Source organism: Perca fluviatilis, chromosome 13, assembly GCF_010015445.1.
Source record: "Perca fluviatilis chromosome 13, GENO_Pfluv_1.0, whole genome shotgun sequence".
Taxonomy (NCBI): domain Eukaryota; kingdom Metazoa; phylum Chordata; class Actinopteri; order Perciformes; family Percidae; genus Perca; species Perca fluviatilis.
Genome location: NC_053124.1, coordinates 5,309,478 through 5,333,494, shown reverse-complemented (window position 1 = coordinate 5,333,494; position 24,017 = coordinate 5,309,478). Strand labels below are relative to the sequence as shown.

The following is a 24,017-nucleotide window of genomic DNA, read 5'->3' as shown; positions in this document are numbered from 1 at the left end:
CCCTGGCCACACACTGCATTTATTATGGATATCTTAGAAATAACGTAACCTGCATAAAAATACCAGGACATAACGAAATAGATGAATTACAAAATTTGTAAGAGGATAACTGAACAAGAGTAGGGAAGAGTATTGCAGTGCCACTAACTTAGTGTCATGTGCATCTTAAATGACTAAAGCAGCCAGGCTACGTAGAGTGGCTAGCATTAGCCACACAGTGTTTGTATTGCAGGCACAGCGGGACATTTTAACAGTTTTAAGTAATATTAGTGTTCCAATAGGAAGTTTTAGCGGCGGTGACGGTGACGCCGTATTTTGCCGGGAGACGTGTGGCTGCAACACGACAGCCAAACGACAGGCCGCAAATGGAGCCAGGAACATCGAGTGAAATTACCAACGGCGCGGGGTTGCCTAGACCGAGCGGTCTTCGGGAGGAGACCCCGGGGGAAGAGGCGAAAGGCGGAGAAGCGAGCACCGTGATGTCGAGGCGAAGAGGAGCGGACGCAGACACCACGGAGGAGCTTACAGCGCAATGTGAGGAGCATGAACCGGGGAAACGGATTCAAACCGGAGGGGAAGAAGAAGCCGGCAAATACGAGGAGGAATTGGACCCAAGGATTCAGGAATGTTATAATTATCATTATTACCGACGTAGTCAAATAAAAACTCATCCAGTAATCATTAGTAGGCTACATTTGTACATGGGGCATATTTACTAAGCGAAGCCTATGCATGAGCATATTACGCTGTGCTCCTATCACAGACTGGTACCTGGGATGGGCAGCCTCAAGGCTGCATCTCTGGGCTGCTAATGTCCACCCCACTCAAAACATTGCTTTATTTCCAGCATTTTTCCAGCCTTTCTGTCCGTATTGTGCTTTTAATGTAGACCATGTTTGTCGTGTGTTTGCAGGAGGAGCTGGAGCAGCTGAACCAGGCCAGTGATGAGATCAACCAGCTGGAGCTGCAGCTGGATGTGAGAGCATTTTGTGTGTGTGTGTGTGTGTGTGTGTGTGTGTGTGTGCCAGCCTCTGGCTGCCTGTTCACCTGGAGTTATGCTATCACAGCCTCAGCTTCCACAGTGTCAGAGCAAGGCTAACTGGATGTTCTGTTGTGTGTGTGTGTGTGTGTGTGTGTGTGTGTGTGTGTGTGTGTGTGTGTGTGTGTGTGTGTGTGTGTGTGTGTGTGTGTGTGTGTGTGCGTGCGTGCGCGTGCGTGTTTGTGCAGGATGCCCGGTCCAGCTACAGGAGGATCCTTACTGATTCTGCCAGGAAGCTCAACGCTCAGGGCTCCCAGCTTGGCACCTGCATTGAGAAAGCAAGGCCCTACTATGAAGCACGTAGACTTGCCAAAGAGGTGCGTTTTGTAGCTGCACATGAGTGCAATAAATTTGAATTTGAATGCCTTTGTTGTCATTGTACTTTACAATAATATTGTAAATTAGGCTTCACATTATGATGGAGAGGCTATTGCAGTTGGGAGTGCATAGTGACGTCATCAGACAGGTCGAGTCCTTTCTGACTGACCGAGTGCAGTGTGTCAGGGTAAATGGAGCAGTGTCTTCTCATATTATTACAAACACGGGGTCTCCACAAGGAAGTACAATCTCCCCAGTCTTATTTACCCTGTACACAAATGAATGCAGGAGCAACACACAGGAACATGTTACAATCAAATGTATTAGCGATTGTAGGTTTGATCTGGGATAATGATGAAACCATCTACCGGGCTTGGGTAGATCAGTTTATAGAATGGTGCAGGTCCAGTTGTCTTCTGCTAAACACAAAGAAAACTAAAGAAATTATATTTGACTTTAGAAGTGGGGGCTCGACCCACCAGCAGATGACTATAGAGGCGCAAGGGATTGAAGTGGTAGAGGAGTATAAATACTTGGGAAGAATAATAGATGCAAAGCTATCATGGAACACCAACGCTGATGCCATCTATAAAAGGGTCTGCATTTTATGTGGAAGCTGAGACAGTTCAGAGTAGAAAAAGACATGATGGTCCTTTTCTATAGCTCTTTTGTTGAGAGTATTTTAACTTTCTGCTCCATTGCCTGGTATTTGTCTTTGTCAGTGACAAGCAAAAATAAATTACACAGGATAGTTAACATGGGCCAGCAAGATTACTGGATATCAGTTCATTTCTCTGACCACGGTCTGCGAATCCAGGGTAGTGAGGAAAGGACAAGCAATTTGCGGTGATGGGCTATCCCTATTTCAGGTGTATGAGGTGCTGCCATCAGGCAGAAGATATAGGGTGCTGTCCTTACAAACCAACTGGGCTTGCAAATCATCATTCCTACCAGCGTCACACTACTAAATAAATTAGGGAAAATAACTTGATCCTTGTTGTGTGCTAATACTGCATGTTGGTATAATATTAAAATGCCACTGATGATGTTGCACCTTACTACTGATAGCCCACTGGTGCTAACGACACTGCACTTTGCTATTTTTTTATGATGTGGAGATATTCGGGATTGTGTATTGTGGTTGTGCGGGGGGAAGGGAGGGTTTAGTGGTCTTGTTGTTGTCCGTTGTCTATGGTCTGTTGTCTGTCTATTTGATGAGCTGCAAGATGAATTTCCGAAAAGATCAATACATGTCTATCTATCCATCTATACAGCGAAATTAGGAGCGCCACTTCAATGGGTGCATACAATAAATACAATAAATAATCCTTACAGGACATATAAAACAGAATAAAAACAGTAAAAGAGCAATGATCAGATAAGTGCAAGTTTCGAAGTGCAGGAGGTGACAGTGAGTGACTGGGTTTGTCTAATTACATTTGTTTAGGGAAACTATTGCATTTGGAAAGAAGCTATTTTTAAATCTGGTGGTTCTGGATTGTATAGACCTATAACGCCTACCAGAGAATAGAATAGAAAAGAATACACTTTATTGTCCCCGAGGGGAAATTTGTCTTGGACATAGTGCTACAATCTGTTGCTTCACAACATAAACAACATGTAACATAAAAACATATACAATAATACAATAAGATAAAATCAACAGGAAAGTGAGATCAGCACAGCGTCCTAAGACACAAAAGAAGGACACACATAACTGCACAGCCAACACAACATCCTAAGAATTAACTGTAATAATTAAAGTGCGAAGAGCGCTAGTGTATTTACTGCACCCCTGCTCTGCTGGGCTAGGATTTACTATTGGAGTTCAGCAACTTCATGGAAGTTGGAATAAACAATAACTTTAGTCTGTTTGTTTTACATCTTGGCACACAGAATCTCCTCCCTGATGGCAGAAGTTCATATTCAGGGAAGAGAGGGTGTAGAGAGTCTGCAGTGATTCTTTCAGCTTGTTTTCTGACTGCTTGCTCGTACAGGCTCTGTATGGGCTTGTACTCTTTCCTCCCTATTATCCTCATAGCTGTCTTGTGTGTGCTGACCAGCCTGCTTTTTAGCTGCACTGTTAAGTTGCCAATCCATGCTGTGATTCCATATCTGGTAATGCTCTCCAGAATTGCCCGGTAGAACATGAGCATGATCTGGCTGCTTACTCCATACGGTCTCAGTCGCCTTAAAAAGTATAATCTCTGCTGCAGTCTATTGCACAGGTGGTCAATGTGTGTTTTCCAGCAGAGAAGATTGTCTATATCACATGTGTCAAACTCAAGTCCCGCGGGCCAGATCCGGCCCGTTGCAGATTTAGATCTGGCCCGTATATCAATTTGGGTTCACAATACATTTTGCCCCTCCTAGTTGTGCGCCAAACCAAAAACACAGGAACGTGTTTTTTAAACTACAATTACCTGACATTCAAAGCAGAATTTGGCAGATTTGCTGACTGAGACTTCTTCATGTCAACAAAAATGTGACAAAAAGCGTACAAAAATGTCGGAAAAAGCAACAAATTTACAAAAAGGTGACAAATGTCTGAGAAAGCCACAAAAATGTCGGAACAAAAATGAGGAAATAAGCTACCAAAATGTAAAAAAAAAAAGTGACATGCAGTAGCAAAAGCACGTCAATAAACTCTCCATGTGTGGCCCTCGATGTGATGCTCTTTTTCCAGTGTGGCCCTCTGGGAAAATGAGTTTGACACCCCTGGTCTAGTATACATATACTCAAAAAGTATGGGCGATACCACAGAACCTTGTGGGACCCCCGTGTTGCTATGAGGGGTAACAATTGAAACCGGTGGTGGCCAGGATGAGTATTGTCCTTGATGATGTTCTTGGCTCTTGAGAGAGTGCGGCTGAGTGCAATATTTGACAGGGAGGAGAGGGGGCAACTAATGATTTTTTTTCTCCAATCTTGATAATTCTCTGCAGAGCCTTTTTGTCTGCAGCGGAACACGCAGCAAACCACACAGAGATGCAGTATGAAAGGATGCTCTCAATGGTGGATCTGTAAAAGGACACCAGCAGCTTCGCATTCATGTTGTTTTTCCTGAGTATCCTCAGGGAGGGAAGGCGCTGCTGTGCTTTTTGACAACTGTTGTGGTGTTAGTTGACCATCACAGTCCGTGATATGGATGCCCAGGAATTTGAATGAAATAACAAATTTATTTTCAAAAGAAGCTGGAGGCAGCAAATAAACGAAACTAAACTATTTAAAAATGGCGGGTTTGTTCAGGACACCCCTGTCTGTCGCTAGCAATGATGACGCAGTGATTAGTCAGGAAATTAACTAAAAATGTAGGCTAAAGCCACTGACACATATGTTCAAATTAGATTCATTCAATAAATTATTATTTTTTGTCTTAAATCCACCAGCCATTTTCATATTATATCAACATTTGCAGCATCCTGAGCCTTTATGGTAAAGTTACTAGGAAAACTCAGCCCATCCTTTTTATTTTTAAAGAACTATAAAAAAAAAACACAACTTTTTTTTTTGGAATTTTCACTGTCTCTTCCAAATTCATTGCACCAAACATACAAAAGAAATCGCAACTTTTATCTATACCTGGAAAAATCATTCCCATCCCATAAGGTTCTTATGCAATAGAACGGACCTTACATACGACTTCTGAAAGTTTAAGTTGGCAACGGGAGATATTTATAGTCCGCAAGTTCAACATGGGTTATAGGTCGAAAGTTGAATGAACGAGTACTTATGTCCTTTTGATTTTTTACAGGTTGAGTCATCGTTGCCCATAACACGCTAGCATTCTGCTAATGAATGCTGATTGGTCAGTGAAGGACTGACTACAACCAGATATCCTGCTTTACGGCATCCGAAGCAGAACCAGAATGTCAGAGTTAATATTTCGGCGTGGTCTTTAAAACATTAGCAAACCAAACTTCCTTCTAGCACGTGTATTGACAGGGAGAGCCTAACTTGTCAGCTGTGTTGTCGATGCCTCGAGACAAAAAAGGAAATGACTCAGAGTGGAACTTCTTCCCTTATTAGAAATTCTTTGACATTGTGTACAGTTGTCAATCAGTAAATATAATTTGACAGTATGTTTAACATCAAGACAAGCTAGCTAGCTACCAAAACAATGATGAAAGATTTTCACAAACAAATTATACGCGATGTGTACTGTCGGCCGCAGCCTGAAGTAGAGACCTGAACAGTGAACGGGATGCGAGATAACGTTATTCGCTGAAACAGAGTCAGTTCAAAGGGGCGGTGTAACTTGCTACCTGCACCTTGTTTGTTAGCACCATCCTGTGGTGTTCAGAGGACGAGGCAGTGAACACAACACAGTGTTGGAAATAACACATTCACATTTTCTTTTTCTGTTGCACATTAATTTAGAGAGGTAAACAGTCTGTTTCACCGAAAACTCCTGTAGTAGGTGTCCTTTTCACAGATGTAATCATAAACATTCTAAATGGCTCCAAGTTGATTTCCTGTTGCATTGTATGTGAATGACATCAACTGTTAACAAGGGGCCAGGCTATTGCCTTGCAAAAGAATTCTATTAAAAAGGTCTGTAACACTTTTTTATGGACACCCTGCAGCCAATCAGAATCAAGTATTCACCCAGACCATGGAATAAGTAATATTAAGGGCTGAGGGGAAGTGGAACTAGTAATGAAACACAGCCAGGGGGGGTGGTGGGGGGACCTAAATGATGATACTTATATTGAATGATTTGGCCGTAATGAGACCTAATTGATTAGGGAAGAGGTTTAACGCTTGAGAGTGGGGCCTGTGTGGCAGTCTGTTCAACATGCTGAGCACTCATTCCAAACTGGAATTGAACTAATGAAAATTGCGCAGACAAAGGGCAGAGGTCTAATTGGAAGCAATAAAGCAAATAATCGATTATTAATCTGAATCTTATTTTCACTGTCATTTTGAATTTTATATAAATGCGATATCATATCAGTGGTGTTCATATTCAGATTTTAATTAACCCTATGATCTGTGCAATACAATGGTCCGACAGTCCCTACATTGCTATTTTTGCTTATGGTGATGTCATTTCTTGGGGTATCTTCAAATGCTTCATATTCCTAAAATCAGTACCTTAGCTAAAAGCTTATGTAAGTCAATAAACTATAATATAATAAAAGTATTGAAATTGTGTAATAAATAAAAAAAACTAAAAAAAGTTTTTATCAGATTTTACTAAATAAACACACATAACATATTGATCCAAAAGATTTCTAAATGTAGAAACATGAACAGAATATTTCTGAACATGTTTTTTGAGTGTGAAGGCGTTTTGTTTTATCTGCAATAGACTAAAGCTGTCAGTCTTCCTCTATAATACCATTCAAATTTCATGTTATTTAAAAAAATATTCAAATATTTGAATATTGAATGCTCAAATGCAGCCTGTTATTAATATGTACTACACTACTCAGGCTTATGCATTGTTAATGCCACTATATGCATGTGGTTGTTGTTACACATTCTGTCCACTAGGGGGACTTCCAACATCAGCCTTGCCTTGAAGGGGATCTACGTCATGGCGCATTGTATTTCTGGCATGGCACTCTCTGTTTACATTATAGTCTACCACGAGTACACAGCGACAAACACAAAACAGAGAACTCTGTAATGAAACATGATCTAACAAGTGTATTGACGGTCCTCGGTTAGCACAATGACATCCTGTTAGAAAGCACAGCCGAAACGATTTGTCATAAAGTAAAGTAACAATAGTGTTAGCCACGATGCTAACGGCATTGATAACTAAGCCAAATGGTGCTGCCACTATTTTAGTGATTTATAAGCAACCTGTTTCTTTCAGATTGTCACGTTACTGAGAATACAGCTGTTAGGAGGTAATATATGAAGTCGATGCTAACTCTGACAGCTGTAGGGCAGCTAACATTAACTTTAGCTGTCTCCATGAAGCTCCCAGCTAAGCGCCTATAACTCGCAGAACGAGCTAGCTAACTAATGATAACATAAGCACTTTGGCTCAGTGGATGTCGATTTTAAAGTCATGTTAAAACTATTTCCTATCCTTCCGATTTCCAGCCTGTCACTCCCCCTGTATTAAAGTTACTCGGTACGTAACGTTAGCTCACAATGCCTTGTGTTTCTCACTCCCGTAACTTATTGTTCATCAGACATGAGAAGAGGGAGATTGGCTAACGTTAGCCAACCTATTTATAAAAATAATCACATTCGAATAGTATTGATTTTTTACTATTCAAATTATATTTGACTTTCGGAATTCGTTCCAACAGCCCTACAGTAGACTGAGGTCACACGGTTTGGTCACGGAAAGTGTCAGCATCATCACGAGCGTATGACGTGATGACACGAAAGACGGAAACCTTAGCTTTCTGCTGCAAAAAGAATGAATGTTCTGGCTGTTGTGGTTTTTATTTTAAATGGATTAAACAGGATGATGTAATGTCCCGCCGCCGCCGTCGGGAACTCCGTTCTCTGATGGTTAAACCACAACATGTTTGACAGGCCGTTCATGCAAAGACTCCATACGATAAAAAACATCATCACCAACAGTGACGCAGTCATTCATCTCTCAGCAGCTACCGTACATTCTTTGAAACCTTTTTTCTCCCGGCGGGCCTTCCTGCTGCGTTCTCATGCAGAGATGTCGACCAGACCTTCCCATGTGATTAAAAACAACCTTGACTTTAACAATTTGATGTCCCCAAACTAACACAGATGCCCCTCCCTCCAGGCTTTGACAGAGCTCACTGAGCTGCATGTCTGGAATGATTTATTCAGGATGAACCCCAGTGACATTATTATTTTAAAATACGGCCTAAAGTACATACAAATAAGATAACTAACAACCTTTTTCAGTGAGATTAGGTAACTTTTGAAAGAAGAAATAACACAACTTTGTCTTACAAATAAAAAAAGTTGAATTCATTGGCAATAAAATGTATCTCAATTCAATACACTCAGAGGTTATGCTGATAAATACAAGCAATTGAATACTAAACTGTGAAAATGAACCACTACTCAATACTTTATGTGTTAATTAAATACCCCTGAATTTACAGCATTGAAAAGTTTTACTTTACAAACCATCTATCTGAATGGATGTGGTTTGAATCCCCCTCGTTGAAATGTCCCTGATTTCTCAAAACAGTTCTCATAACCCGGTTAACAGACCTAGAGAACTCCTTCAGTAACCGGGGTATTTCTCCATGTATAGCCCTTAACTGGGGTAAGATCAGGTTAAGCGTCTGCTCCAACTGCCCCTCCCCACTCCCTGGAGTGGTTTTTAACCGGAAATAATCCGTCAGCGCTGTGAGTAGGGATGTAACGATTACAAAAATGTTGATAACAATTACTGTTTTCATTTAATATATAATTATTATCACAGCGGTGTGGAAACCGTGCGTTTAATCCTTCCCAGCTTCATCCGAGGCTCCTGAAGTTGCTAAATAAGTTGTTTACTGCTGAACCCTTGTTCCTTTTATGTTAAAAGTTGCACTTTTGATAAGGTTTTGCCTATATTTTTGTAATGTAATGAACACTGTTAAACTTTTACAAACAATTTAGCTTGTGTAGGCCTATCAGTGCTTTCTGAACATATTGAACACACTTTTAAAAATACAGCGATAATACCGAAAACCGTGATAATTTTGTTAACTATAACCGTGACGTAAAATTTTCATACCGTTACATCCCTAGCTGTGTGTTGTAGTCGTTGCTATGGTACCATACAACAAAACAGCGGTGCCCGAATCAGCGGGTCATCGACAGCAAAGAGCCTGCGGCCCGTCTGTTTTACTCCCTGCCGAGGCAGCAGTGGACATCGGCAAATGGTTAGACAGATTGTCCATCTCCGGGGCTGTCAACACCGTGTCTCGGCAAAACTGTGAAGGGACCAAGCAGCCTGCGCTGCGGCCGCTGGCTAACATTAACATTAGTTAGATAACGCTAACGAAGTTAGCTTGCTAATTCCACCCGACACTGGTTAGATGTAATAAGGCGGACAAGTTGTCGGTCATCTGGCGAGAGCACTGTGCTTTCCTTTGATTGATTGATTGATTGATTGATTGATTGATTGATTGATTTTATTTGACCACTTAAATATAAAAAACATATATGAAACAGCACTCTGCGTCATACACTAAAAATACATAAATAGTCAGGGATGACACAATAAAGCCCAAAGACTTATTTCCATTGTGGTCCCTATAAGGGCAGGGGGAGAGGACAAGTAACAGCAGGTCACACATCAATCATTAAAAATACATTAATCAATTTCATCCATAGTATACAGACAATTTAACAATAAAAATAAACTATGATATGATAATGACTACAATTGGCACCTAAGCCATACTTTCAAACCCTGTTTAAAACTGCCAATGCTTCTGACTGTCTTGAGTGTACCAGGTAACCGGTTCCAAAGGGTAGTTCCAACATAAAGAAAAGACTGTTTGCCCAGGTTAGTCTTAGCTCTTGGAGGTACAAAATCTGTTGAGCTACCCCTAGTGGAATACCTATGAACTTCATTTACTCTCTTAAAATAATTTTTAAAATATTTGGGAACATCTCCATGAACAATTTTATGTACCATACCCAGCTGCAACTGAGACACTCGATCCTCAACTTTCAACCATCCCACCCTTTCAAAGTGGGAAGATTCCAGATGAGTTCTTATGGGAAGGTCTAAAATAATCCTTATTAATTTGTTTTGAGACGTCTGAAGCCTATGTTTCAGGTTCCCTGTAACACCATTGTACCATGAGCCACACGCATAATCAAAATATGGCTGAATTAAAGCCCCTGCCAGAGTTATATTTGTTTTTTCATCCAAATACTTTGATATTCTGGCCAAAAAGCGGACTCTCTGATTTACTTTGGTGATTACCTTTTGGGCCTGACCTACTCCAGATAAATTGCAATCTAACATACATCCAAGGTAACTGATTGATTCCTTGGCAGTAATTACAGTATCTCCATCTAGGATCTTAAAACCTTTATCTTTGTTCCAAACAATATAGATTCAGTTTTCCCTAAATGAAGTGAAAATCTGTTATCAGCCATCCACATGCTAACATTTACAAGTTCTGCGCTAAGTGTACTTTCAATCACATTTTTATCCTTGTGAGAAACAACCAGCGCAGAATCATCTGCATATAAAAAAAGACTGCATGAACAAGCAGACTTTAAGTCATTTACAGTGCCTTGCGAAAGTATTCGGCCCCCTTGAACGTTTCGACCTTTTGCCACATTTCAGGCCTCAAACATAAAGATATAAAACTGTAATTTTTTGTGAAGAATCAACAACAAGTGGGTCCCAATTATGAAGTGGAACGAAATTCATTGACTATTTCAAACTTTTTTAACAAATAAAAAACTGAAAAAGTGGGCGTGCAAAATTATTCAGCCCCTTTACTTTCAGTGCAGCAAACTCTCTCCGAAGAAGTTCAGTGAGGATCTCTGAATGATCCAATGTTGACCTAAATGACTAATGATGATAAATAGAATCCAGCTGTGTGTAATCAAGTTCCGTGTTATAAATGCACCTGCTCTGTGATAGTCTCAGAGGTCCGTGTAAAGCGCAGAGAGCATCATGAAGAACAAGGAACACACCAGGCAGGTCCGAGATACTGTTGTGGAGAAGTTTAAAGCCGGATTTGGGTACAAAAAGATTTCCCAATTTTCCCAAGGAGCACTGTGCAAGCGATAATATTGAAATGGAAGGAGTATCAGACCACTACAAATCTACGAAGACCCGGCCGTCCCTCTAAACTTTCAGCTCATACAATGAGAAGACTGATCAGAGATGCAGCCAAGAGGCCCATGATCACTCTGGATGAACTGCAGAGATCTACAGCTGAGGTGGGAGACTCTGTCCATAGGACAACAATCAGTCGTATACTGCACAAATCTGGCCTTTATGGAAGAGTGGCAAGAAGAAAGCCATTTCTTAAAGATATCCATAAAAAGTGTTGTTTAAAGTTTGCCAAAAGCCACCTGGGAGACACACCAAACATGTGGAAGAAGGTGCTGTGGTTAGATGAAACCAAAATCGAACTTTTGGCAACAATGCAAAACGTTATGTTTGGCGTAAAAACAACACAGCTCATCACCCTGAACACACCATCCCCACTGTCAAACATGGTGGTGGCAGCATCATGGTTTGGGCCTGCTTTTCTTCAGCAGGGACAGGGAAGATGGTTAAAATTGATGGGAAGATGGATGGAGCCAAATACAGGACCATTCTGGAAGAAAACCTGATGGAGTCTGCAAAAGACCTGAGACTGGGACGGAGATTTGTCTTCCAACAAGACAATGATCCAAAACATAAAGCCAAAATCTACAATGGAATGGTTCACAAATAAACATATCCAGGTGTTAGAATGGCCAAGTCAAAGTCCAGACCTGAATCCAATCGAGAATCTGTGGAAAGAACTGAAAACTGCTGTTCACAAACGCTCTCCATCCAACCTCACTGAGCTCGAGCTGTTTTGCAAGGAGGAATGGGCAAAAATGTCAGTCTCTCGATGTGCAAAACTGATAGAGACATACCCCAAGCGACTTACAGCTGTAATCGCAGCAAAGGGGTGCGCCAAAGTATTAACTTAACGGGGCTGAATAATTTTGCCGCCCAATATTTCAGTTTTTTATTTGTTTAAAAGGTTTGAAATATCCAATAAATTTCGTTCCACTTCATGATTGTGTCCCACTTGTTGTTGATTCTTCACAAAAAATTACAGTTTTATATCTTTATGTTTGAGGCCTGAAATGTGGCAAAAGGTCGAAAAGTTCAAGGGGGCCGAATACTTTCGCAAGGCACTGTATATATAGCAGAAAGAAAAGTGGACCCAAAACACTCCCTTGAGGTACCCCACAGTCCATGCCTTTTGGTTGAGACATTTCCCCCCCAATGGCCACTACTTGCTTTCTATTCTCCAGATAAGAGCCCACCCATTTTAGCGCTGATTCACTAAAACCCATGGCTTTCAATTTATACTTTAAAACACAATGGTTGACTGTATCAAAGGCTTTTTGTAAGTCTAACATTACCATGCCACAGAAGTTTCCATTATCTACCTCCTTTTTTATATAGTCAGTTAGAAACAATAAACAGGAACGTTAAGAGTGTGGATACTACGAAAGGCCAGACTGGAACTCATAAAGTAGGTTATGTGATTTTAAGTAATTATCAATCTGTTCAAAAATGATCCTTTCAATTATTTTTGACAGACAACCAAGAATTGAAACAGGTCTATAATTACCAGGGTCTAATTTACTCCCTTTCTTATATAACGGAATCACTCTGGCAATCTTGAGGTCATTGGGAAAATATCCTTGTTCTATCGACCTATTTATAATATGAGTAATGCTCGGAGTAATAATCTCAGCGGCATCCCTCACAAATCTAGATGGAATAGAATCTAATCCTGTGGCTTTAGAGCCATCAAACCTCCTCAGCTTCTCAAGAACAAGTGCCTCCCTCACTTTTTCAAAAAAGAAACTCCCCGCCTGGACACCTAACTTTGAGTAAAAGTCACACACATGTCTTTCACCATATTGACCAGTCTGGCCAGGTAACTTTTCCACAAGCTTCCTGGCAACAGATGAAAAATACTTATTAAAACTATCTGCCACTATCTCCTTCTCTGGTGTAATGTTGTTACCAAGATCTAAAGTGATATTAGTGTTTTTTGTTTTTAGCCTTTTACTGTAACCAAGTTGCTTAAGGGATTTCCATAACTTTCCTGGGTCATTTCTGTGTTCAGCAATTTTTTATATATAATATGCCTTTTTAGTATTGACCACTAATCTGTTAACTTCATTTCTTGCTTTTTTATAATCAGCCCAAGACTGCTCATCCTTGTTTGCTCTGAATTTGCCATACTTCCTATTTCTTATCCTAATTGCCTTAAGGACATCGTCATTTACCCAGGGTTCTGTTCTCTGCTTTATTCTAATTTCTTTATATGGGGCTATTTTATCTACAGCTTCTAAAAACAAACTTTTAAATAAGCACCATGCATTGTCCACATCACTACATTGCAAAACCGTAGACCAGTTCATTTTATTTAAACAGTTATTCAGCGCTTCTTTGCTATACTTTTTCAATTGCCAGATTTTTATAGAAGTATGGCAGTTGAGCACTACCTGCTTAATCTTTCTAGTACAGAAAATAATAGAATGGTCACTCAACCCATATTTTATAACCCCACTTTCTGTTATCCTAGATTTGTCTGACACTAGGACAAGGTCAATTGTGGTTTGGGTGGTAGAGCACACACGTGTAGGTTCATTAATCAGCTGATGTAAACCATAGGAGCGACAGAAATTCATCAATGCTTTATACCCAGAAACATCACTTTTCTGAAAATCAGTGTTGAAATCCCCCAACATGATAACTTCAGATTTAACCAAATCCATGCAATTTGAGCAAACATCCTCTAAAAGTTCATAAAACTGTGTTTGATCAGGCGGTCTGTAACATGCGCAAATTAATATGGGCTTACTCTTCGGTAGCAAAATATTCAACCAAACCGCTTCAACCTGCTCACTATTTAAATCTGTTCTACGATTAAAACCAATATCCGCTCTTACATATATACACACCCCTCCACCTTTTCCATACCTTGATCTCTCCTAATTACCAAATAGTTCTCCAATTCAATTTCAGCGTCCGTAATGGAGTCATCCAACCATGTCTCGGTGAAACAAAATATTCCCACCTTTCTGCTTTTGCTGAGGTGTCGGATCTCTGTGAGGCTTCTGACGTTGAGATGAAGCAGGTGTAATCCTCTCGCAGACATGAAAGAATCCACATTCGGTATACCTTTGTAGACACATGTCAGCTCTTCCAAGAGTGCCTGCTCCGCGGGGGCCTGTGGATCTAATCTCCTGGCTTGCTCTGCACCACGATCCCGGATCACTGTCGCGTATCCCTGCTCCGAATCTCCACCACTTCTCCCGGCGCCTCCAAGCACGATTCCACTCCCTTCAGCGGCCCTCATGGATAGAAGTTTGTCCCCGGCGTTTGGATGTCTAGAGCAAAACATCGCACATGCCGAGGGCCTACTTGTCATTTTATTCCTTGGTCCAAATTCCCGCATCGGACCCGGGCATTGATGGATGTCTCCAGATAATAATAGGCAGATGCAAATTATCAATTTGTCGCCATTCACTTGTCTTTTGACGCCACCTTTTTCATTGCGCTTGGTTGGATACCAGCATGGATAGAGAAATGTGTCCATGAGGATTTTCTTTCCATAACCAAGTTGTTTTTTAAGTACAAGTTTGTTTGAGTGAGCATAGTAACTATGCACATGTCCCTCAAAACCGATTTTAGGGCCATTTTCTAAAAAACTATTAATAAATATGTATGCTAAAAACACCACAAGCACACCACACTTGCCAGCTGCCATCTTGCTTCATACATACAATCCTAAACTGTGATAAGAGTGTGTGAATGAAACATTAGGTTGTTACATTTTACTTATTTAGTGCCGCTGGCCGATGTAATTTCGACATCGGTCAACCAGAAGAAAAAGCCTGTTGTGTGTTGGCAGAGCGCCACCTACTGTACCGGAGGTGGAGTTACTACCGTCATTCTCTCCATTTATCCCTGCACATGTATACGGGGAGAACTGGTATAACCCGGTTATTCACTAACCCGGTTACTGCTGTTGCACTGGTAAGATGTTGGGGGCTTCTGAAGTGATTGGACTATCTGATAAGCAGTAAACAGTGTGCAGCTTTACAGTGTGATGTGCTCCGTGACATATAATGGTTATTAGGGTCTATTTTTTACGGACAAAGTTCAAAACTGAGCGATAGCATTTTGCAGAAAGACTTATTTTTTATTTACACAAAGCACATACCTGAGCTTCGAAGCTTTGAGGTTCTTCATTACTTCTCAAACTCAACCTGCCATTCTAAAGAACTTTTTCTTTGTCCATTTCTGCTCAAGGAGCTTTGTTTCCTTTTTTGGGATCTTGAGCTGCTTTTAAGTGATGATTGATTTATTAAAAAATTTAAGTAATAGCCTGTTACTCAGAACAGGAAGTCTCTCTTTAGATGAAGTGTGTGTTTCCATTGGTGGCTCGGTGTTAGGTGAGTTCTCCAGGAACACCAGAAATGTACTACAGTTCTCCAGGAACTCTTCAGCATCGTGGGTCTCCTCGTAGATCAGAACGAAGATGTGCTTCACTCCGCCGCGGCGAGCCAGACACTTTACACTTTCTGCTAACGTTGCTGCTGCTTTGCTTCCAGATTTCCCAAACTACGGAGCGGGCCGAGGCACAAATCACAGAACGTGTGTTAATAGTGCATCAAAAAAAAAGAGTGCCGTTTAAATGAATTTGCATCAGCTCGTTATTATCGTTTTCATTTCGACATCCCAAATGTCGACATTTTGAAAACATTCTTCAACCAAATGTTTGGATAGTGTGGCTAGCAGCTCTGACTGGCAGCCTGATGCTGAAAGAACCAGCTCCACTCAGTTTGCAGCCTTTAAATGAGTGCAGCCTTTTTATTGTTGCCGCTGATAATATGACGGGCTATCTGCTGCTGTCTGCTCCCCCAGGCCCAACAGGAGACCCAGAAGGCCGCTCTGAGATATGAGAGGGCCGTGTCCATGCACACTGCTGCCAGAGAGATGGTGTATGTGGCGGAGCAGGGCCTCCTGGCTGACAGGAACACCATGGACCCCACCTGGCAGGAGATGCTTAACCACGCCACCGCTAAGGTACACGCCCACGCAGCCTGGGAGAACTTCTGATCCACAGGTGTACCTAAAAGGAGAAGAATGTCTTTTCCGTTTTTCGTATTAACCCATCTTTTCCAATAGATGGTGACTTTAAACCCTATACTGCACTACACACACACACTCAGGATCAGGCACACAGAGAGAGACCGACCGACCGACCGACCGACACACACACACACACACACACACACACACACACACACACACACACACACACACTTTTCTTTTAGTGATGCACAAATTGGCTCTTTATCCGAATCCATGTGTAGGCTTATAATCATCCATCCACCCTCCACATATCTGAATGAATTCTTTTCTCTGATGTAGAGACCCGCACTCATATATGCCTGCCCCTCTACAGTCCCTGCAGGCTACATTGCTTTTTGAATTATGTATTGGAATGATGTGTGAGTGTTTTCATTAACCATTTACTTTAATGATTAGAGAGGCTGCTTGTAAACGTTTCCATGCGCGCAGTAATGTCACTGCAGCTAATATCCTGGGACATTTAAGCTCTCTGGCTCCAAAATTACAAGATGGCAGCGCCCAAATCCGAGAGACTTTGGCTTCACTTTGTACAGCGGGAGGAAGTGGAGACGCGTCGTCCATATTTTGTTACAGTTTCTGGCGGGAACTACCACAGAGGTGGTTTTGAGTACTTTGCCAGGTGTTTATATTTCTACCGCCAGTTTCTCACCACAATAGCATCACAACTGTGCCAGATGCAGTCACGAAACTTTCCAGGTGAGAAAATGAAGGCCTAGTGGGGTGCCCTGGTAGCTCACCTGGTAGAGCATGCGCCCCATGTACAGAGGCTCAGTCCTTACCACAGTGGCCCAGGGTTCAATTCCAACCTGTGGCCCTTTGCTGCATGTCATAAGCCCCTCTCTCCCACCCTTTCCTGTCTACATCTGTCTGTCACTAAAGGCCAAAATGCCAAAAAGAATTAAAAAATAAAATAAAAACAAATAATGAAGGTCGAGTTGGAAGATGGCTGTGGTCCATGTCATTTGAACTGTGACATCCATGGTGGGGTAAAGAGACACAGAAGGTTATGTGTGATTTGTGGGATCGTGCAGTGTTCCTGTCTCAGTCATATTCCCTGTGCTGGTCAGGTGAACGAGGCGGAGGAGGAGCGCCTGCGCAGCGAGCAGGAGCACCAGCGCGTCACACAGCTCTGCCAGGAAGCCGAGGCTCGAGTCCAGACCCTCCAGAAAGCCCTGAAGAAGGTCATCCTCAAATCCAAACCTTACTTTGAACTCAAGGCTCAATTCAATCACATTCTGGAGGTTTGTACCAGCAGAAATCCTTTTTTTTTTTTTTTAAACAATATAAGCAAATACACACCATGTGTTCATGCTGACAGAAACTTTTCTTACCATAAGTGAGCAGGGACACAGGCTCTGCATGATGCGCCACATGATTTAGCAGAGCTTTAACTGTGGCTAGTTTCATCTGCAACGAGGCATTACAATCTGCTAGTCAAATCATTCAACCTTCAGGAACTTCAGTTTGAATTTTGAAAATCTCACACTTGGCCTGTGCTTTGCTGCTGCTTTGAGTTGCTTTATATTTCCAAAATGGTTTTGTGAGGGCCAGTTTGAGAGATTTGAACCAAGTCGAGGGGGCTGAATGGGAAACACTGAGATCTAGGAATGCAACAATGCATCGTGAATCGGTTAAAAATTGATAAGTTCGAAAAAAAAAAAAAAATGATTATAATAATAATAAATAATTTCTTAATGGCTACTTTGGAATCGGAATTTTGGAACTGATTCTCGATGCCCAACCCTAGTGTCCAGAGAAATTTGAATGTGTCACTGTGAGCCTTGCTAACTCCCTGTTTTTTTCAGGAACATAAGGCTAGAGTAGTACAGTTGGAGGAGCGTGTGGCGAAAGTGAAAACACGTTACTCTGTGGCCCTGCGGAACCTGGAGCAGATCAGCGAGCAGATCCACGCACAGAGGGGGCGAATCAGGGCCAGCAGGGGGCGTCCTGCAGTCTGTGGGGGGCGGAGCTCCCCTGTGGGTGCTGAGGCTGAGGTCCAAGCCGCCACTGGGATTCCCATCGGGAGCAGCAGTGTGGGATTTGGCGGAATAGAGAGCAATTGGGCGGACGGTGAGAAGACCAGGCTGTGGGTGGAGAGGCACAGGGAGAGCGGCTGGGGCCAGAGGGAGCGGCTGGAGGCGGAGCACGCCGCCTCAGACTGCATGTCCGTCATCAGCCTGCAGACCATCGCCTCTGACCTGGAGAAGTGTGACTCGGTGGAGCACCTAGGTGACCTGAGCGACGCTGGGAGCGCGCTGGCGGAGGAGTGGGAGCGCGACAGAAAGCCTAATGAGAGGCCAGGCAGCAGGGCAGCAGGGGCCGAGGGCCCCCCGCAGGAGAAGGGAGGGGTTACCAAGGAGACACAAGAGAGCTTCAACAAGCAGCATCACAGAAGTGTTAGTCTATGATAGTAGGCCGGAGGACTGAGCTGAGGAGAGAGGAGGAGTAATGGTGCGTGTCCACTGGCAGCGTCATTTCCACACTTCCCACTCATTGTCTCTGTAAGCAGCCGGGCAATGCATTCTGGGAACGTCGCGGCGACTTTGAGAAGCTAAGCATTGAGTTGCCCGCTCCACATTTGCATAAAGTTGAATCCAGACTACTTCATGTAAATCAGAGGCGTCCAGCTCGGCTCGCAGCTTCTCAGAAACTCCTGAAAATCTTTTAAAGTGACCGTTGGCGATCTAAAATGAAGACAGATTCAGCAGCTGCAGATTATTTCTCTCATAACGTGTTTTCAGGAACACATTTCCGTGAACTATTTTTGTAAAATAAGCAAACGTTTCCAAACGAGCCGCCATGTTGGTCTCTTTTGAAATCGCGAGTGAAGCGTTCGTCCAATCAAGTGCAACCATCGAGGCTGTAGAAGGCTGAGCATGTTTTCTTTGCTCGTCAGTGGTCAGTGAAGAGAAACTGACAACTGCGAGTGGAGAGAACATCAATGGTTGAGTCCAATGGTGAGAAGCGGGGCGATTCCTGCCGTCGCAACACGCCACAGTGGACACGTACCGTAAGGATTATGGCGAGCTTATGATGAGGGAACAGAGAGACAAAGAACCCTGACTGAAATGTGAAATGGAGAATCTGACAGTAGGAAGCAGGAAGCGTTGGCAGGTACATGGGCCACACACTAATGAAGCTCTACGTGACAGCAATAATATGAGAGAGCAGTCCTGCAGAGAGCACTGACCTCCCCTCACTCTGCTGCTCCACATGCTAAAACATAAACGAAAGTGCATGAAACGAGTACAAACAGGCAGTTTAGAGGAATGCAAACACGTTTAATTTATTTCATGTCTCCACAGACAATTTAAAAAAGTTGGTACCCCTTGTGTTTTTGCTTTAGGGATGGACAAATGGGTCTCTCCGGTTTGTTATAACTTTAGTTTTTATTGTAGCTTTGGCCGTCATTTCTACACTGGATTTACTGAAGTAACTGTTGAGATCTGGGAACACGGAAACACAAGCAGTCAGATGGGTTGTACAGTTTATCCAGATTACCTGAACCTCCTAGTCATCTATCACCAGACCAAGCTCAATCTTTTAAGATTGAACATTAGTCTGGGGAGTCTGCTCTGTATTTTCTACTGCACAAGAGGCATCATCAGTGGGCATAGTGCAGATGACTCTGTACGCAATTGGATAGTCCTTCAACCAATCAGACCAACGATCCGGGTGACGTAGCGGCGACAGCGGCATCAACGGGTTGCTGGGCTTCGGTGGCCGCCATGTTGAATGTAAACAAAAAGCTGCTTGCCGTCGCTTCTCTATCGTCATTGTGTTAAACCTGCCAATAGCGTGCCAGGTGGATAAGCCAGTTTGTGATTGGTCCCCACAGATTTGTAACAGAACCAGAATAGAAAAAAAGGTTTCCAGCCTGAGCTGCAGGGTGAAATCAAATCACCGGCAGATCGGGCTGGGTTTACCCAGTCTATGAACCACCTTAATTGGCAGTCAAACTGAGTTCACCAGAAATGTCGCTAATAATCCCTCATTACACAGTAAAACTGTGTGCACACGACTATGTATGTAGTGGTGGGTCAAGTTAAGCCAGCAAGTCACTCTGTAAACTATGACAAAGAACATTTTGGGCAAACATTTTTAGACCTGCTTTTTGGTAATTTTAATAAAAGAAATTGCTATTCACATGGATGATTTTTCTGGGACATCTCCCTCCATGCTCTGCCACAACGAATCCCAGACACGCCACCCCCTAATGCAGGAGCCTGCTGAACCACACATTGACCTTTTTAAATTTAGTCACATACAATCGTACTGCACAATGTAGGGAAATTCAATTTTTCAACTTCTACTTGTGTCAGTGAAAGGTAATTTATGCCTCAAATTAATTGATTTCTTTCATGAGTTATATATCTTTACCACCCAGTACTTTTTACCTGTTGAAATACGTTTTTAAAGGAGCAATACAACCCATAAAATCCAAAAAAAGTGATTGCCACTCCTACCATGTGTTTGAAAGGTTGTTTCTGCCTATAAATGACTTAATTTAATAATTGTGGTTTATATCTGACAGATTGCCCACCCAGTACTTTTTACCTGTTGAAATGCCTTTGTAAAGGGCCAATACATCCAATAACATGCAGTTCTCCAAGTGAGCTGACATATATAAACTAGGCGATACAGCTTAAACGAGCTGCGCACGCTCCCATGGACAGCAACCAGTTTCTGGCGGATGATCACTTTTTGGCACAACACTGGCAATCAGCCAGCCAGTGATACATGAACACAAAGGGAGGGGCCAACAGTTTAACAACCCGTTTTCATTCCCAGTTTGTTAATATTGACCAAAACCAAGAACAGAGAAACTCAGATTACAACACACACAGAGGGAGGGTGAGTCATTCTCTGCTCAGTTACTCCTCTGGCTATATATCTTAACAGAGCAAATATCAGTTTACTGCTATATTAATCTTCTCAATGCTGTGCAAAGAACCCAAAGAGGCTTTAAAGCACATGTGTCAAACTCAAGGCCCGCGGTCCAAATCTGGCCCGTTACAGATTTAGATCCGGCCCGTATATCAATTTGGGTTCACAATCAATTTTGGCCCGCCTAGTTGTGCGCCAAACCAAAAACGCAGGAAAGTGTTTTTTAAACTGCAATTACCTGACATACAAAGCAGAATATGGCAGATTTGCCGACTCTGAGACTCAGAAATTCCCCCAGAAGCAGAGAGTTTTCATATTCAGGCTGTGAAACAGGTTGTTGTTAAAAAAAAAAAAAAAAGATATCATTGTTTTGCTTGATTTGCTAAATTCTATGATGGATAAGGAACTCTTTTGATGACTTTTGTAGGGCTTCATGTCAACAAAAATGCGACAAAAAGCATACAAAAATGTCAGAAAAAGCAACAAATTTACTAAAAGGTGACAAATGTCTGAGAAAGCCACAAAAAAGTCGCAACAATAATAAGGAAAAAAGCTACCAAAATGTTTTTAAAAAGTGACATGCAGTAACAAAAGCATGTCAATAAACATGTCTGGCCCTTGGTGTAATTCTCTTTTTTCCAGTGTGGCCCTTAGTGAAAATGAGTTTGACACCCCTGCTTTAAAGTGGTGTTTTTTGAGAACGGAATTTGGTCTGGTGTTCTGTTACTTTGTAGGGTTATATTATTTTAAATATTGAAATCAGTAACTTGATAACGGTCCAAATACTAACATGAAAAGGAATTATGATAAGATGATGGATCGTGATCCTGCCTGAAAAAATTGTAACATGATATTTTTTCAATATCACCCTACTTTTTCATCCCACTTGAGTTTGCAGGTCTGCATGTTACTGTTCACCTTTGTCTTCTCTTCCAAATAAGTTTAGCTAGTGTGGGCATTTGTTTCCATCCTGTCTGACTGCCTCTTGTTTCTTGACCCGTAAGACTACTTTTTAGTGATGTTCCCAAATCTCAGCAATAAGTAATGATTGGCAAAACAATATGATCTAGTAGTATGCTCTTGGTGAAAACTAACATGGAATATCCCTACTATTTTAATTTAAAAGAACATGGCCAAATACTACTTTTCCATTGCCTTATAAAGTGACTGTAGCCATATGGCTGTATATATTGATATGTAAATATGTATTGATAATATCATCAACTAAAAGAAAAAGGACTTTACTGACTGGTTGTTGTTTGGCCTTAAAATACACACAAAGCTCCTTTTGTTAGTCCTGATTCATCTGGTTTTGTCAGAGCAACTGCATACATATTTTAATTAGCTAAGGATGTAACCAGGGTGTGATTTGTGAAAGAAAGCAAGGGGTTTGATCATGCACAACAAAACAAAACATGCAATAATTAAATTTCCCTTCCAATACCATTGCCATGCCACTCAGCCAGCCATGCCAAACACTTATTTATGGACTTCAATATCCAATCTAATCTCAGAATGAAATGGCACAACGTGGTGTCAACCAGTAGCGGAGTGGCAATCGGGAGAATCGGGACATTTCCCGGTTGGCCGGTAGTGTTTCGAGGCCGCGAGGGCCGGTCTGATAATAGTTATACATTGCATTTATTGACATGCTCAACCCATACGGTGGGCCGCAGCAGCCTCTTATTTCATTACAAACACAGGCTAATCAGAGTTACTTCCAAAAAGTAATACATAATAGATTACTAGTTACTGTCATTTGAGAGTAATTATACATATATTAGTTATATTACAATATTACTGTCTCTGAATTGTAATGCTTTACACTACTTTTGCATTACTTTTGAGTTACTTTCACCAAAATAACTGTGGAGGTTTGACTGGGCAGGTAGCTTGTGAATTTCACCACCAGATCAATAAAGTCTCCTCTTTATCCACTTTAATACATCATAGATTATTTATAATATTTTGTATAATTAATATGAATATGCAAAGTAACTAAAGCTATACAAATAGAGAAGTAAAACTACTCAATTAAAAGTACCTTACAGTTGTATTGAAGTACGGCACAGTTACTTTCCACGGCTGATAAAATGCAATGATATTTACGTGTAGCAAGCCTAAACATTAATTCCCGACATGTTTCTATCGGTCAGCAGCTCGGACACACTGCTGTCCGTGCTGAAGTACCGTCACGTGTTGGGACACAAATGTTGTCCGTAGCGTCTCTGGTTCTGGCTCTGACCACAGGAACGGTGACGGGACAGCTCGCTTCAACGCATCGTAATTGTAACTCCTGAAAATAATATCCATCTCGTAAATGTATCCGTCTCTGCAGTCATCTCAACCATCGAATACAGCAACAGGAAATAATACTCACAGCTTTTTTTTTTCTGTGAAGGAATGTGTTGGGGAATTCTTAAAAAAACAAAACACCACTAAATGTTGCGTTAAAACACGTAACTCTACTACTAAGATTGTAACGAGTATAATATTACCAAAATGTAATTAGTAATGCGTTGTATTACTGTGTTACAGCAAAAAGGAATACATTACTGTAATTGCGTTACTTTTGTAAGGGCTGGTGCTCTACAAAATTTCCTGGTAGATTTTTTTGGTCCCACTCCGCCCCTGGTGTCAACATAAAACACAGCGCTTTGAAGCCGGAGAGCGGAGTTCACTTCGAGGCAAAAAAATATATACTTTCACCCAGGAAACGCTCGTTCGTTCCTCTGGAGTGTTTTAATCCCAACCAGGATCTTTTCCCTAAACTTAACGAGTCGTTTTGGTGCCAACGTGGCATGACGCTCACTTTTTCAGATTAAACTCCACTACCACGGCCCCTGAAAGGAGCATCATCTGGCGGTGCCTGTATCCAGCTCACCGTCACCTATTTGGCATCCCACAGCTCTGTAACGGCTAAATACAACTACCAACTGCTGCTCGGATGTTATCGTTCCATCACAC

At 41.9% G+C, this 24,017-nt stretch overlaps 1 protein-coding gene across 1 annotated transcript; it reads left to right on the top strand.

Moving 5' to 3' along the window:
• Window positions 1-20,978, top strand: sh3bp5lb (SH3-binding domain protein 5-like, b). Its single transcript, XM_039821064.1, has 6 exons — window positions 1-623; window positions 914-976; window positions 1,228-1,356; window positions 15,933-16,094; window positions 17,231-17,404; window positions 17,969-20,978. Exons 1-6 carry the CDS (start codon window positions 366-368, stop codon window positions 18,569-18,571), a joined length of 1,389 nt encoding a protein of 462 aa, XP_039676998.1. The 5' UTR covers window positions 1-365; the 3' UTR covers window positions 18,572-20,978.
• The last annotated feature ends 3,039 nt before the right edge of the window (window positions 20,979-24,017 follow it).